At 40.4% G+C, this 18,338-nt stretch overlaps 1 protein-coding gene across 1 annotated transcript in view; it reads right to left on the bottom strand.

Moving 5' to 3' along the window:
* The window catches only part of CSMD3 (CUB and Sushi multiple domains 3), a 3,006,114-nt gene that overhangs the window by 1,992,187 nt on the left and 995,589 nt on the right, over nucleotides 1–18,338 (bottom strand). The window contains exon 6 of the mRNA XM_078686868.1: nucleotides 4,018–4,130. Coding sequence (XP_078542994.1) covers nucleotides 4,018–4,130 — 113 coding nt within the window. The remainder of the gene's footprint in view (nucleotides 1–4,017; nucleotides 4,131–18,338) is intronic.

Below are 18,338 nucleotides of genomic sequence, written 5' to 3'. Positions count from 1 at the left end.
AGAAGAAAATATCTCTTTAGATATTATTAAGTCACCTCTATGCAGGCCATGTAGCCCTCAAGGTAGGGCGCACAGTATTTAAATGTAAGACATGTAGAAATGTAAAGTTAACATGTCTTTACAGTGACTAGCACCAAAACGTTTTTTCGCTGTAGGAAGTCTGGCTGGCACCTAAGTAAACACTGGGGAGATACATTAAAAATGATTTCTACTATCGCAGACTAGAAACCAGTTAGAATAAAGAGTTAACAACAATTTATGTATGTACTAAAAGCCCAACGTAATGGTGATGGCAAAGTTTTGATAAAGGTTAAGTGAAAGGGAGTTCAGAAAGTAAATATTTCTCTACCTGAAGCTCTTGGAAGCTAATTTGCCCCAGCCCTCCAACTGTAAGCCAGCTAGTGAAGGTTCCTGATGAGGTGTGAAAGCTGGTCCCAGAACAGACAAAATGGCTTGTATGGGGGGAGGTGTTTTTTTTCCTCTGGCAGGAAGACCAGTTGGGCTGTGCTCAGAGACTTAATTTACTTCAAAGGGGCCCCTTCACCATCACAAGCAGATAGAAGATGACACCTGAATAGGCACATTCCTTTGTCTTTTCAGTCAGACAGGCATCAAACCCAGTGGGGGGGAAGCTGCCCTCACAGCTGGTTTGGAGTTACACCAGAAGAGGAGCTGTTCATCCACCCCTGTGTGTGGGCAAACAGGCCCTACACAAGGGGCATGGATTTCTCTTGGATTTAGCAAGAAGCAATATACAGAGCACCCAGGATTTTGCGATTTGCAAAACAATTGCGAAATCGGCACATTGTAAAAATGCCACAATTTTTTCAAAGGTGCCTGCAAAATATGTAAAAAAAAAATGGTGTTCAACCTCTCTTTACAGGCTCTGTGCTGCCACTGAGCCATTAAAGGGAGGGTGAGCAACAAGCAGGCAGCAGAGGTGATAAATTCCTCTGTCATCTGTCTTTGAAATGCACCTCACCCCCTCCTGAGCAATTAGCCTGCAGGTTGCCTCACACCTACATGTGCCCCCTGTGGACCCTGCAGGTCATTTTTATATTTTGTGGCAGACACATATTTCGCCCACTGAAAAAATACCGTGAATTTTGAGGTTTTGGGATGCAAATTTTGGGGCCGTGAAATTTGCCACTCAAAACCGCAAAATCCTGGGGGCTCTGACTGTAGGACTGTTTGCATTAGGGAACATAGGAACTGCTGCAAAAGTGGGCAGGGTAGTATCATCACCAATGTGGAAATGTTTAAGACTCCAAAGCATGAGTAGTTGCAGATTCATTTATTAGGCAATTCATAGTAACAGAAGTTCCATCCATATAGGCAGACAGCAGGCAAATGACCCACAGAGTTCAACGTCCCACCAACATTCTAGGGCTGCATTCCACATTGTAACCCTAGGATACCACACAGGGTTACCCTGGAAAATTTTACCCTATTAGTTAGAGTGGGTTAGGAGTCACCCCACCCACAAGCTTGTGCCATGCATAAATGTGACACCCCAAGACAACTGTTTTAGAACATTTTGGACATGTGGAAGAACAGAAGAAAATCTGCATCTGTTCTTTGAGAAATGTGGGGAGATCTGAAGATCTAGATCTGCTCCTACGTTCACCCAGGACAAAGAAGTAGACTACAATGGTCAGATGGCTGATGTCCTGTGTGGCTTCAGGGCCATAACAAGCAGCACGAGGACTTCTACTGAGGTGTTAAGCTTACCAGTACCAACAGGACCTGATCTGGACCCTGCTGGTGGCCTCTGTTCGAGTGAGTCTCAACCCAAATGTGCAGTTCCTGAGGTCCCAGTACCCTTAGCTGTGTCTATCTGGACTTCTCCTGCCACTCCTGAAAACCTGGGACTTTGAACATTTTTCAAGCCCTCCAGAGGACCAGCACAAAGTCTGCTAAGCAGACCCGCCAAAGGCGAGACATAGCTGGCCTGAAGAAAATGGTTTCCTCTGCTTAGAGCTTCTAAGCAACAGCAAATCCATTTCAGAAGGACTTAAGAAGAAAGTACCAGCCCTTGTGGAGCCCTAGTTGGACACAACCTGCAGTCTAAATGTGTATGTAGCTTTCTACCCATAAAGTTAGGAAGCAGCATCATAGATCTTTACACTCATCTCCATGCAGTGATGCGGGGACTATCACTAAGATATATGCATTAACTAATCAAAGTTTTGCCTGATGCATTGTATTGAAGAACCAGCAACCACCATATATGGGTTTCGATTTATTAGGAAACTTTCAAAAGGAAGTGTTTGTATTATAACTGAATTAAAAAAAACTCTAGTAATTATTTAATTATGCCATTTGATGTGAACCGGTCCTTCCCTAAGACGTTTATACAATTCTGTCATTTGTGTGTTGAAGTCCTCTTTAAAAAGCAAAAACATCTATTGTAGTGTTTCCTAATATGTAATGTTTTCCAGTTGACAATTAATTATCAACCTACTCTGCAATTCAAGTTGTTGTCCATGTATTTGTCCCAGTTCCAGTGTAAATGTGTGCTTCCCAAATGTGCTACGTTTCTTGTACCACATTGTGCCAAGCCAGTAAAACTCCTCTAACAGAAATCAGTAGACAGCATGCTGTTTTTATAATGATAACAATGGCAGCTACTTTGTTTTCTAATATTTTATTTAAGAGAAAATACCATTCTGCGCAATTGCTTTCATTTAGCCCTATGTGATTTTATTTTTACCAAAGTCTGCATAAACACTCATGTAGATTGGTATTGTATTATTATAATACCATTACACGAACAGATCTCAAATGTACTGAAGTTCTGCCTTTTCCTATGTCTGACGTGCCACTAGTTACATTTGTCTTTTTATTTGGGTAACTTTTTCAATTTATTTTAATAGAGATGGAGAATAAAATCCCTTTTTACTGCTGATTTTGACCTAGTCATCTGAAGACCTTTGCCACTCAGTGGTCTTTTTTTATTGCTTTCAATCACTGTCTCAAATTATAATTGCTATGTTTCACCTCACATTAAAGGAGAGCTTACCTAGTACGTCTACAGCCTTCAATGTACTCAAAATCAGTACTTTATTTATCTTTTGTGCTGACGATTTACATTTTAAGAGATTGATTTTAAAAAGCATCTAGCTTGCATTTCATCACAAATATAGCTTCATTTATGACCTGGATAGGTAAATGTGGTGTATCAGGCAATGTTTTAAATGATGCTTTGTTATGAGTATTTCCTTTGACTATATGAAACTGATAAGGAGTACAAAATGATTACTGATACCAAAATGGGCTGCTATCACACTGAGATGATAAACTTAAGACAAGACACTCTTTCATATTACATTATTTGCAAATGAGAATGACCAGGCTTTAACACACTGTAGAATTGCTTCGAAACATATGGCTACTGAGTAGGTTTGATCCATGACCTAGGTGGGCAAACAATGAAATCTAATCCATGTGATGATTTACAATATTACAAATAATATCTAATAAAGACATTTATGTATTTCACTAATGGTTGATGACATAAACGTCTAGGTATCTTCAGCTGAAACTGGATTTCTGGCATTTTTCTATTTCACTTTAAACAGTAATGTTTTATATGAACACAATGTATAACAAAGCAAAACCAAATATGATTATGAAAACAGATAATTCAACTAACCTTTCTGAATTCAGTAACATTACATGTGATTTAAATTGTGAAGTGATAAAAATTGAACAAGCAAGCATCGTTGTAAGTTAACACAGTGATGCTTTTAAATGACTCACACCCCAGAGTGCTTATAGAAAGCTCACATCTCTCAGATAATCTTTCAATAGGTGTTCCATTCAATGTTAATCAATAGCTAAAACACCACAGTCCATCCTAAGAGTTACTTATCCTACACCTACTTATTATCATGTAGCACCAATGTGGAATGAGGACTTATTTTGCAAATACCATACTAAAGTCATGCATGCATAACATGCACAGTGTCACCTAGGGATTAATTAAAGTGTCTTAATGTTCTGAATGAATTGTACCTTGATATTGGGCACTGAATCCACGGTATCTATGGTTGCTGTCAGTCACAAAATGAAGTCGGAGCCAATTTTTGTTACTAATAATTGGAGGAGGCACATTCATTCCAGATAACCTATATGGGGAATTAAATACAAAGCAGTTATTCATTAAATCATAATAACATTTTAGTAAATCTCAATTTTAGATCAGTTGTAATCAAAGATATACTTAGTACTAAACATGAATGCAATAATTACAGTTATTATACAAATTATGTTTACCATCATGTAGTTGTAATATATAAATACCATCATACAAATACAAATATATAGTTAGGTCTGAGTTTCTATTTTTTAAAAAAAACACATTTTTGCATTACTTATAACTCTGGTCCAATTTGACAAACTTGGAAACAACATTCAAGTGTAATAGAAGAACTGGCTGAATTTTGCCATATCTAGTTATGAATAGATCAATTTGGGGGGGGGGGGGGGGCAGCTGACAAGAATTGCAACAAGCTTGTTATGAAAATCGAACTGAACTCAGGGGAGTGCCTCTCATTGGTTTGATGTAAATCCATCCAGTACTTTTTGAGAAATTTGTTTTACAAAAAGGTGTCAGATGGGCTTCAAATGGTTAAAATGTAGAGGAACACTGACAGTTACAAAGATGCTTTTCAATTTGCCTACAGCTTAAGAGATTTTTAATGAATTTGCACACTATGGGGTTGATTCCGATTCGGGGAAAAAAACGTCCGTACGATTTGTATCCGGAGCCCTCTCCGTACGAATCGTACTCGTCCGTCCGAGTCACGAAGTACGATCCGTATTCCGTGAATCCGTCCGAATCGTGTACGAGCCGTACCCCATGTACAATGGGGGTACAGCTCATACACCCATCATACAATGGGGGTACAGCTCGTACACCCATCGTACAATGGGGGTACGGCTTGTACACCCATCGTACAATGGGGTACGGCTCGTACACCCATCGTACAATGGGGGTACGGCTCGTACACCCATCGTACAATGGGGGTACGGCTCGTACACCCATCGTAGGGTACAGTGCGTACCCCTGCAATCATGGGGGTACGCACCGTACCGGGGTGGCCGTTCCGTACCTGTTTCGGCGCAAACTCTGCTTTTACGGCTGTTTTCAGCTCCCGTAGAAAAAAGGTCATACGTTGCGTACTCGACACGTATCGTACTTGCTAGGTCATAAAAACCAGCCGCGAACCGTACTGATGTCGCGTACAGCGGGTTCCGAGGGAGAATCATATGGAGATTAGAGTCGTACGGTCTCTGTACGACTCGTACGGAGTACGGCTCCTGGTACGAATCGTACTTCGTCGTACGTACGGGTGATGTTGCAGGGTACGATTCGTACAGGAAAAACACTCCGAAAGGCTATTCGGAGCGGTTTTTCCCAAATCGGAATCGACCCCAAAATGGCAGCTATTTGCCTAGTTTAGCTTACTGTTGGCATTTACAAAGGTGTTCAGATCTATCAAATGGTTATAGCTAAAAGGAGAGCAGTAAATAAAATGATTGTTTACAAATAATGGAGACATTGTTTGCTAAATCTGCATAAAATTGTAATGTTCTCTGTTGGTAAATCAAATTCCCTATAGGTCTATCATAGAGTGGCAAAGCTAAAGGCAATATGTATTAATTTATTAACAACTATGGTGAAGTTTAAAAACATATATGACATGGTATATTAAGCATAAGTGAAACCCAGTCCAGACATTTCAGACTGAATGCAGATCTGATGAGAGGGGGGAAAGTTAAAGGAATGGGGTCAAACATTATTTGCTCTTCTAATAATCTTAGTACAGTATCATGGATGTGCATGACTTTTGGCAGACACCATGTCTAACTTAATCTTGGTATTTTGAGTTTCATACAAATCCATCGCTGAGCAAAATAGAAAGGAATCCTAATACCTTTGTTGGTATATAATTGATATGCAGGAAATCTATGTGATTTTTTCCACAGTTAGTTTACTCATGACTTGTTGTGAGTCATGCAGAACCGTCAAGGGAGTGGCAAGAGAGTGGCACAATTGGGGAGAGAGATAAAAAGGAGTTATTTTGCTGATCCGTATTGACAAATCCAAACAAGTATCGGGTAGACATGCACAGGTATTTGTTTCTGTTGAATCGAGTACTGTTCTGTTCATAGTTCCCACATTTCATTCAAATCTGGGAAGGGAGTTCAAAATATAAAGGGAGAAACAGTGTTTATATCCATACATTTTGGTTCCCTTTGACAATCTGCATGGCATTTTTGTTGGTATTTCAAGTTTTGTGGTGAATGATTGAAGGTGGCAGAGATAAAGAGGGTCAAAGATTATCATTTGCTAATACCTTTGGTACATTTTGATGAATCAGCATGAAAACTGTTAGAGAGTTAGAACCTTCAAAGTCTGTAGTCATTTGCTACCAAGAGTCATGGCTGCATAGTTTCATGTGAAATGGAGCTGAATAGGAGGATGCAGGGCTTTAAAATAAGAAAAGACAATCAGCGATTCCCTATCCTCCTGAAAAAAAGCGTAATGTTAGATGGTTACAATTACACTCTGTGATGAAATTAAACAAATGGCAGAGAGGTCTGTACATCTCTGGTATTCCAACTTTGAAAAGACACTTGAAGGCAAAACATGAAAAAGATGTGAAAACTTCCTACGTGACCAAAGTAAAGAAATGTGCAAAGCTCAGGAAAACAGCACATAGAAACACAAAAAAACTGATTAGGAAAACAACTATCAATACATTTGCACTCTACTGCATACAATGCAAACTAATGTGGGGTGCAGTGGATTAAAGCCTTTATTTGGAAAAAGAGATAATGAAAGACCACTACAGAAAGAAATCAGTGGCAAAAATAACTGTTTACAATCTTAAAATGCCCATTTGTCACTATATTTTATTATTGTAAACAAACACACATCCACCCAAAAACTACAGAAATCATTACAATTGTTTATTTGAGACCACTCACATTATTCAATAAATAACTACATTGTGCTTAATGTATGGACCTCAAGCTAACCCGAAAGGCCCTGTCACCAACACTGTGCCTGCCACCTGCTCTGGCCTGCTAGCAACCCTTACAGCAATCCCAGTGTGTGGGGAGCTGCCTCCAGAACTGGTTTTGAATGACCACAAGTGAGGCTTTGCCCATCAACCTAGCCAGACCTGTGGGTGGGCACAAGGGGCTATACACAAGGACAAAAGGTATTACCTTCTTGGTTTTAGTTAGAGAAGTTCACCACATGATAGCTTATATTAAAACCCATTGGACGTTCTGCAAAATTGGGTGGGTCCCCCTGTAAACTTTTACCTCATTGGTTAGAAAATGCCCAGGCTGTTATCCCATCCACACACTGGCACTGGGCATAAATGTGGCACTCTAAGTGCCCTCTTCAGAAGACTGGTGGATCTGTAGAAGACAAAAGAGCTGTAACTGCTGTTGTGACCCTTGAGAAGAACCCCAGTGGCTGGAGCTGCACCCACTTGCACTCGGGACTAAGTAATGGAGTTCGAAGGTACGCTCAGTTAAGCTACAGGGGCTCAAAAGCAGCAAGAAGCCCACTTTCCTGAAGAGCCTAGGTAACCAGCGTCTACTGGACCTGCCCTGGATCCTGTGGGTGGCTTCTACTGGAGTGCATGCTGACTACTAAATTAGTTAAGCGTCATAGTATACTCCTCCTGCCCAAACTGCAAATGTTGGGACTTAGAAACTTTTTGCCAACATTTTCTCTGAAGAACCAGCAGGAGATAGAGACCTCTGTTCGGTAAGTAGAGACCGCTGTTGAGCCAGAGCCATCGTTGTCGAATCGCTTGACGTATCCAACTTCCTGGTCTGTCCACTGGAGAAGATCTGACTTCCAAAAACGTTTCCAAGTATGAACACAGAGGGCTTCATAGAGAGAAATGCAGAGACAAAGCAATCGATGTAGAGATCTTCCAGTGCATGGATACTGAACTTTCCCATTTGTAGCATTGCCATCTTAGTCAATAAATGCACAGGGTCCCAGCTGCCGTTGTCGTACCCTGACTCAAATCCAGCTTGCAGCTTGCCCCCAGATGTCTCATCAACAACACCTTTTCTCAGGAAAAATGTCCAAGTCCAGAGGTACTTCTCTGACCTGGAGCTACCAGGTACTCGTATTCGACATATGGTCTATCATGATGGGCCTCGAACCTTACACTTGTGCTGGTCTAGCGTGACCTACAGCCCGCCCCAAGGCTGGCACTTTGTGCTTTTTTAGCGCTAAAAGTTAAAACTTTAAATACTCATATATCCAGTTCCCCTCATTAGTTTTTTGTTGTTTTGGTGTAATTTTGTACATTACAATATTCTCAATCTATATTAAATGGAGTGGGAATTAGCCTCATCACTGGAGGAACGTGCCAAATTTAATTTCATGCATGTTCCATTCTTAAAAATCATCAAGAAGGTGTACTGAGGGGTAACTAAATAATATTTAAAAGCAGAGTTGCTATCTGAAAAAAAAGAATATTTTTGTCATGTTTTTACGGCAGGTTTTAGGCCGCTGCAGTCAGGCTACACGGAGTAGGCCGGAAGACATGTTTTCCCTTTAGTGGACGGCACAATAAGTGCTGCTGACCAAAAGCTGAATATGGGTAAGCCAATTCAATCATGTTTACAGGGGAAAAACTGGCACTTGACTAATGTGGTCAGAGTTCTACATCCAGGAAAAACGACTGAGGAAAAATCATGCAAAAGATCGTTATTTCTTATGGGGTTGATTTATGTCATTTAGGAAACATACATTCAATCGAGAGGATAAGCACATTTCATTTGTTGTGAAAGTAATGGTTTGCACAGCTGGTATGTAACTTATCAATTGTGAACAGTGCATAAATAGTGAATTTCAGTGGTTTTCCAGTTTAATCCATTCACATTAAATGATGTTCAGATGTTTTCTTATAACATAAAAAGGTGCTTCAGCCAAAGCTAAACATAACTTAAAGTTCACAGTGGTTTTTGTTGAGCGTTTAATATAGGCCGGCATTAGGCCTGGGTGGTAAATTCTGTTCCGTTCACGGAATTTGGGTCATTTTGCGTCCCGCGGAGAACGCAGAATTGCCAAACATTTTGCGATCCGTGGGTTCGCAGAATTGTTTGCTTTTTCGCCCTTTCACAATGCGTGTTCACAAGATATTTCTCCCAGAGCACGCAAACAGTGTTCGCGAATGGGAAAAAAGCATCACAAACAGGCAGAACAAGCAATTCCATGTGTTCGCTGAACTTTTTTGTGCTCGCGGAGACTTTTTACCATTTCACGGAGCTTTGCGTAGCACGAGTACGCAAATTCCACCCACCCATAGCGGGCATAGAAACTCTGTAGTTATGGTTAGGTCCGAATTTACACACAAAAGGCAATTTTGTGTTCTTAATAAATGTATTACCATCTCATGAACCAGCATGAACGTTTCAGTTAAAATTCAGAGGATTTTTGGCATGGCAGGTTTCATCCAATCTGTTTCAAGGGGCATAAGAGAGGATGTCAAAAGGTTCCATGCCCCATTTTAATTCACCTTAGAATCTTTGCATTCGAATCACAGAGAAAAATCTCTAAACAAAATTAGATCAAACGGCATGAAAGTAGGCTTGATTTGGTGTAAACCCTTTCAGTAGTTATTGACAAATTAGCATTTAATAAATGTTTTGGGGTGGGCTTGAAAGAAAAATAAAAGGTTAAAAAGTTAGACATATCTGGACCATTAGTCTGCAGGCTCTGCGAAACCAGCTTGTTAGTTCATGGGTGGACTTACATTTAAAATGTTTTCAAACTTATTTGAGCAGAGAGCTTTTCACCTGTCATGATACTTTTGGTACAGAAGTTCTCTTCTTGCCTGGCTGCAACTTGAAGTAGAAATGTGGCAGCAATTCGAAGGCTTGAGTACACAGTCCCAAAGAAGTATGCAGAACTTGTTGGGTGCAGGCCTATCTTCCAACCTGGCTCAAAGCAGTGTCCAGGGCAGATTGCACATCCACGCTGGATTGACAGCCAGGCCCGGTCCAAGGCCATCATTTGTCATGTCTGAATAAGTGGTAGGGTAAACTTTCACAAAAGATGGATGCAGTATATGATCAAAAAATCCCAGAAACTAAAGATCAAAGTGAAGTTAGGGTTAGGGGTGGTTACAACACTTTAGAATACATTAAAAGAAAGGCAGAAATTCACTAAAGAAAACTTCAGTTAAAGTACACTTAAAGTAAGTAATAACATCTAAAAACACAGCATAGTTAAATAATAGTATATACTCAAATTAATAAATAAAGCTACATTCATTGTTCATGTAATCCCGTGTTTAAGTTTATGTATTGCAATTGCATCTCTTCCATCAACTGTGAGGTTATGAGCACTGTATACATTATGCGAGTTTTAGGCTGCATGGCTTGAATACATGATTAGGAAGGTTATCTTTACCAAGGACGTTCAGGGTTTTATATTTTATTTGTAAGTTGTAATAGACAGACAGAGATATAGATAGGAAGATATAAACATTTATATTGCCCCTGGGATTTCAAGCACTTTTTTATGTACTTTAAAATATAGGTGTTTGGGAGTCACAGTACAGATATTTGAATAAAACATACTCTTATCTTTAAAAACCTGAAGCACGTGCAGTGAAACATCCTCTTTTATCAAACTTTATGTGCATATACATAAACAAAACATATTTGTCGTAAAACATTTTGCAATCATTGGCAGGCATTTTATACAACATGTGTGGTAAAATTGATAATTTACTATGTGGGAGAACAATTGAGAAGCTCCCTACAAGATAAGTAAGCCAGTACCAAAGAAGTGAAAGCATAATTAATTTTAAGATGAATTTGGGTTACCCCAATTAGCACTGGCTGAAGGTACAAGACTACTCCAGCAAAAAAATGCCTTAAGTATGTTTTACCAGAATGAAAATATTACAGTCACAGCAAAATAAAGTCACACCAAAAACTACAAAGAATAGTGTAGGGGATCAATTGTAATGACTTTATATTTGAAACACAAAATAGGTACTTAAAGAGATGACTAGGCCAAAGTCAATATTAGGCACTTGACAACAATGACCAGGTTGTAGGTGCACCGGTTTGTTCACTGCAATGGAATATGGATTGGGTTTGAAATAGCAGTTTATCCCAGTCAAATGTTACCTTCTGATTTAGTCATTCTACTGAAGATCAATGCTCCCTATTGGATCACTGCAGAATACTCTGGCCATTGATGACATCATGGGTTTGAAAACTTTGAAATGGCATAACAACAATCTTTGTGTTTTGGCTCCAGAAGAAATACTACATTTTGAAAAACTAGGTTTTGAAGTCCTCTACCTACTGGGTCAATTTAATGCCTTTTCATGGGTACGCGGGGTGCATTCAAACTAAGTCAACTTTGTGGAGTTTAAATCCGAGCAAAGTTGGAAGCTGTGTTTGGCAAATGCTTCGTGAGGTCTGCTCCATAGGCGACGAACCAAGAAATCTTGCTTGCCAAAATGACAGTTTTGTTAGCCTCAATACCTCCTCCTGGTCAACTGGAGGTTGAAAAAATTCACAATTTTTTGGAACACTGGCAAAGTTCTAGGAAGCCACATTTGACGCTACATTTTTAGGAGCTCTTCGTCTTTAACCTGAGTTGTTGTTCCAAGCAGGAGACCTGTTTCTCAACTACTTCTTCCTCATGCTTATTTCCAGTGGGGTTGGGGATTTCCGATTCCAAGGTGCACTCCAGTCCTTGATTTCATGACCTGCTTGGAGCCAGCTCACTTGTTCTTTTGAGTACTACTTCTAGAGCTTTAATTTGATTTCTGTACTGGTTATGATAAACTTAACAGTCGCAAGTTGTTAGATTTATCATTAACAATCTGCCAAGTACTCGAAATATAATTTTGCCTCACTCCAGTCAATAGATACACTGTATTACAGTATTCCCATGTTACTCTATGGAGCTAAAAGAGCTTTACGAAATGAAAGTAGTGTTTTTTCCTCACCAGGGCATATAAAACATATTTTATAATATCCCTGCTTATTAGTACATGGCACCCTACCCTGGGGTCACAAAGGGTAGACATTTGGGTGACTTATGGAAAAATAGGGTTGTTTCATACTTTGGAAGTACCTTGAAATACAAAATACAAAGTCGAGTTTGCATATAATTTCAGTTTAAAGCAGCTTACAAAGGTGGGCTGACAATTCAAATGAGAGCAGGCAATACAGAGGTGCCCACTTAATTGCCTGCAAGCTGCTAGGCCTCTAAACCTACTTTCCCTACCATTTATTAGGGACTTATAAGTAGGTTGTCAGTGCTGAATGTAATTAAACCTAATTGCCATATTCATTTTCAGAGCACTGGCCCTCGGCCTGGCTAGCAGAGCCCAGGGTGCAGTTAGAGTCAATAACCACCAGTATCCGTCAAATGGGGGTGCTCAATGCAAAAACAATTACTTTCTCACACCTTATATTCCTCTGAAAAGTGAAAGCAAATGTTTTATGGGGTATTAGGGCCTGTGATCATCTTTCCCTTGTCCTGCTGATAGGAATGTCAATGCAAGGCAGCTGCCTCAGATAATAAAATTGCTCTCTTGGAAGACTCTGGTGCCCATGTTTCATATATTTTTCAAGGCTGAGGTGCATTTAGTGATATAATTATATACCATGGCTTAGGCACAAACATATTTTCTAAACATCATCTTTGTGATATTTGTATGGAAACTGTAGGTTCAACAATGAATTAGATTAATAGTAAAATGTCAATTTGTGAATTGGCCAGTTTCTTCCTAGGCCAAGTTATTCAGATATATCTAATACATAAAGCAGATGCTTCCAAATGGAAAGACTGCATATTCTGTGTTAATCCCAGTTCAGTGGCATGCACATTCTATACTTGGAATATCTTATTTCCACATACACATATACATAATGCATCCAAACCTTATAGGGTCCATGATACTTACTAAAAGTGACTTATTTAAGGTTAGAAAAAGTTGAAACATGGCAGCAATGTTCATTTTGACATGTGCTACTGTATGTACAATGGTCTCCATACATGCATGAATGCTGAGGTAGCTCTGCTGTCATGTTTTGAAATCTCTCATTTGAGTAGTGCAAAGCCATGCTGTGTCCACAGATGACACATGATGTTTATGCCACTTAGGCAGTTCTCTCAGATATATACTGCAGCCTTAACTGAGGGATGTATACACTAATAAGCTAATTTGGTTGAGTCAATTGTTTACTATTAAGTTCAAAGCTAACGCACTGAGACATGTTGAACAGTGCTGCGTGGTTGAACTAGGACAACAAGTAAGTCTATGAAATGAAAAGATCTTGGGAGACCATGTGAAAACAGATTTTCTTAAAGCAATCATTTAAACTTCCTGGGAAAAAAATCAGAGTGTGAATATGGCTTCTGTACCAAATAAGTATGGGCTAGATAGCAGTGATAAGACTCCTTTCTCTATCACTTGAAAACCAGCTGAAGCTGAAAACATCACATATTCTCTCAGTGCTATGATGTTCTAGTTACTATATTACATGGCTTGCAGAAGTAGATAAAATCATGTTAATGTAAAACAGGTCATTAACAAAGTTTTCAGTAGAAACAGACATAGTAATGAAACCACAATGGTGCACTAAGGAAGTCAATATATTCAGTTACAGGTCTGTAGATTATCTCCCCTTTCCCACCAGATTCTCCCCCAATAGACCCATTATTAATCTTTAGGAGTTCCTCTTTTTACTTGAAACGGAATGTTCCAGCTAAAGGAGCGTCCACCCATCTCAGTCACAACATTGCATTTATGTTGAAGGAAAGGTACAAGAATATTTAGAGAACTCTCCTTAAGGGATATTGGCAGTTCAGAGTGAACAGCTCAAGACAAGGAGGAAGTCCCCATGAATACCAGCAGATGAAAAGAGAAGGAACTGCCAATCCTGGACATTGGAATTGAGAACCAACCAATGTGACAGAAAAAGGGGAAAGAGTAGAGCTCTAGTCCGACCAGCAAGTCAGACTGCTACTACCAATCACTCATTTGCATGGGCAGTTTCAGTTGTCAGCAAGTTGGCTACGAGTAGCCAGCAGATGGATCGCCAGATGCAGGAGCCCAGGCCTGGGTTGTGACTTATGTGGAGTTTTCACGATACGGTGGAGTAGGAAGAAGAGTAACTGCAAGCAACTGGAGGTGTCTTACAGACAGGGAAACATAACTCCTTCCTGTATTATTAGGTGGCATTCTGACCACTTTGGTGTGAATTATAGAGCACATATTCCTTCCTTGGAAAGCATGTTTAGGACACTAGGGATCCGTTCATATCCCCTACTCCCTTCCCATGTATAGTACTGACATAAGAATCATCTACTGATGAGATACTACTGTCCAGATTCCCTGGAAGACACCCCAATGCAAGAGAAATTCATACATTAGGAGATCCAACCCTAGATTTCCATTCACATCTACAGTTTTTCATTTTATGTTTCATACGCTTTATAAGTTATAGAAATACACTTGTAAGAAAGTGGGTCATTAATTTGGTTGGATGTGAGCCCACCACAAGAGACAGGACCACACAAATGTCATGATAAAAACAAGTTTCAATAATTTAAACCTGAGCTCAACCTCTTAGTAGCTATGGCAGAGCAGACAGGCTTAATTTAGGAAAATTTGTAAACTAATAGTGGTAGTAGCAAACCAGTGAAAATGTCTCAACACAACATAATATAACAATAAATATCCTGCTACCAATTTCTAAAAAGAGAGAAAAATGTAATGTACAAAATGACGCTTAACTTGTTGCGTGTGCGGAGGACGGCCGGGGGCCGATCGAAACATGCCCACTCATTAATTCCCCAGCACCGCGGCGGAATTTGCGCCGTGGTCAAGGGGTTAATAACAAAAATCCAATGGGAGAAACCAGCAATATGAATGTCTAATGACTTAAGGCAAAAAGCATCCAGAAAAAGTTAAGCACAACTCAAGAGACACTGTGTGTGGTTGATTTGGACCAAGGAGCGATTTCAGGCTGACCGCGATGGAGCTTGAGTTGGATACACCAAGCGAGTTTACCTGGTTAATCATTTTAACTTCTAACTTAGGGCCAGATGTAGGTAGCCCAATACCGAAATTACCGAATTTCGGCCGTTACCGACCGGTATTGGGCATTTAAGATGTAGGGCCCAAATTTAAGGATTCGGTAATTTACCAAATCGGTAATTTAAGGAATCGGAAATTACAGATTCCTTAAAATACAGATTCGGTAAATTACCGAATCCTTCATGTAGGGAGCACTCAAATGAGTGCATTTCTGAGTTAAGGATTCGGTATTTACCACCAACTAAAAGTTGGTGGTAAATATTAAAAACCTTTGAAAAAGCAAATTTGTGCTTTTCCAAAAGTGCCATGTGGCAGACATACATGCCCTTAGGGCATGTATATGTGCCACATGTGCACCCATGCACAATTCAGGGGTGCAACAGGGTGTCAATGTGACACCCTGCCACCCTTGTAAGTCTTCCTCCTATTACCGATTTGGTATTCACCGAATCAGTAATTCTCATTAAAATGAATGGGAATTACTGAATCGGTAAATACCGAATCGGTAATTACCGAATGTTACTGATTCGGTAAAATATACTGAATCAATACCTACATACCATTTACCGATTCTGAAATACCGAATAGGTAAAATTCGGTATTTTAGAATCGGTAAATAGTATTTACCTACATATCGCCCTCTGTCTTTCAAATGGAAGTTGAAATCTTCTAATGGGGTCAATATTGCAGGCTGTGTTGAAGTAACGTGGAGATTCTCTCAGATATGTGTTTTTACTAAACAAGATTTTAGTTATTAAGTTGATAGGGGTTTCCGTTTACCAAATTAATAACACATTTTCTAACAGGCTGCATGTGGTAAATGTGCCTTAATGAATGCAAGCTCTATTTTTGGAGTTTTATATAGCGCAAACTGAACCCAAAGTTATTAGGTATCAGAGCGCTTTACATGAGCACCAGTTGCGTTACACAAGGAGACATTCATTTTTGTTAGTGTTAGAAATGGGGGTCTCTAGTTGGCAATTGTACACTCCTAAAATAACCCCTGCTCACCCCCTTGGTAGCTGGACAGGAGCAGTAAGTCTTATCTCAGAGGCAGCATGTAAAACATTTGCACATAACCAACAGTAAAAGAATGAAAACACTACAAAAGGACAGCACACCAGTTTAGAAAAATATCCAATATTTTTATATACCCAAAACAAGACCAAAAGGATAAGAATCCAAACATATGGTACTTAAAAATATATACTTTGCAAGATATCCTCAAAAACACAGTTCTTGCGAGCTGGTAGCTCCGTCCGGGGCCACCGTCATGCTGAAAATAACAAATTCTAAAAGTTTCAACCGACCGCGTCAGTACGGACCTGGGAAAGCAGGGCCAGACTTGTGAACAGTACCTTTCTCGTTGGGGCTAGCACGTTGGTGCGAGCCTGTTGTGGCAACCTTCACAGTTGAGTTACAAAATGGAAGCAACGCAGGGTGTGGTGCTCTCACGATGTGGTGTAGGCAGCGGCTTGGTGACGAGCATCCAGAAGGCATCGGTGAGACCAAGGCTTACGGTGCAGGGCAAGGCAGTGCTCGATGAGGTGCTGGTGGGTTGCAGTGCAAGCAACAGAGCCGGTTGGCGGGAGCTGGTGTCGGTCGGCCCAGACTGCAGTGAGGGACGAGGTGGTGCGTCGTGCAACTTATGAGCGGTGCCCCCAGCTACGATGGGGTCACGGGTGTTAAAGTCAGATACAGCGCCGGCATCTGTGAGACAAGGATGCCGAAGTGAAGCGAGGCTGTGTGGAGTGCGGCGCTAAGAGGTCACTGTATAAGCAGCGTCTTGATGGGACCAGGGTTGTGGTGCAAGCTGAGGACGGGTCCTTCTGCGGTACTGTCAGAACACAGAGCCAGTGACGGAGTCAGTTACTTTTCCCTTCTCTGTGGCAACAGGAACAGCGGCTCCAGAAGCGGTACTCAGAGGTTGGTGAAGTCTTTGCATTCCCTGAGATTTCAGAACAGGAGGCAAGCTCTACTTCAAGCCCTTGGAGATACTCATCACAATAAAAGAAAGTTCAGTCCAGTCCTTTCACTGCCCAAGGGAGAAGCAGCAACTGCAGGCCAACCCAACAAGGCAACAACACAGCAAAGGAGCAATACTCCTCCTGGCAGCTCTTCCAGCTCTTTTTCTTGGCAGGTTCCTTGATTCCAGTGAGTTCTAAAGTTCTGGGGTCTAGGTCCCAATATTAATACTCACAATTCCTTTGCACTCTCAAGCAAAGAGTGTCTCTGCTGAGTTCAAACCAGTTATGTCCCCTCTGGCCCAGCTTCCTGGCAGGAAGTCGAGGCTGCATAGTTTAAGGCAGACCAGGCTTATTCAGGTGCAAGTAAATCTCCTCCTACTACTGTAAATGCAGCCCAGGTCTTTTCAGCCCAGGAAAGGCAGGACACACCTCAACCTCCCCAGTGGGTGTCTGAAGAGAATGCACATACCTAGCCCATGTCACAAATAATGGCTAAGCAAGAAAATACCTACTTTCTAAAAGTGGTATTTTCAAACACAGAACATAAAACTCATCTTTACTAAAAGATACATTTGTACATTCTGAGTACAGGCATACTAAACTCTATGTTCCCATCTTGTCCCAATGGGAAGTTATGTTTATAAGATAGTATAACTAAACTCCCATTCTGCCCCATGGGACAGATAGCCTTTCCATAGTGAAAATCAAAATGAACTGTAATTCACTACCAGAACATGTCACACACACCAGAACATGTCCTACCTTTAACATACACAGCATCCTGCCCACAGGGATGACTTATATGTAAGAAAAGGGAGATAAAGGCCTGGCAAGTGAGTGCACTTGCCAACTGCACGCTAACTCTGCAGTGGCAGGTTTATGTTACCTTTACAGTGCTACTTCTGTGGTTGCAAAATCACTGCTGCAGGGCCTCTAGTAGCATTTGATTCACAGGCCCTGGCACTCCCAGTGCAATGTACTAGGGACTTGCTAGTAAATCAAATATGCCAGTCATGGAATCACCACTCCATAAAGGGGTAGACCTCTAAGAACCTATATTTCTTTTTAGTAGAGTAAATCCAAACTATTTAGAACACAGATGCCATATAGAAACGAGATTTAGATTATTTTTCAAACATATAAATTTATTTAGATATTTTTATCGTTTTTTTCTCAAAAAAATTTTTTTTTTTTTTTTTTTTTTTAAATATATTTATACAATTGTACATAACATTGTCCATGTTGC

The sequence above is a fragment of the Lissotriton helveticus genome, chromosome 4_1 (genome assembly GCF_964261635.1).
Source record: "Lissotriton helveticus chromosome 4_1, aLisHel1.1, whole genome shotgun sequence".
In the NCBI taxonomy this organism is placed as follows: Eukaryota; Metazoa; Chordata; class Amphibia; order Caudata; family Salamandridae; genus Lissotriton; species Lissotriton helveticus.
The sequence above is the reverse complement of the archived record's forward strand: the minus strand, read 5'-3'. Positions and strand labels throughout refer to the sequence as shown.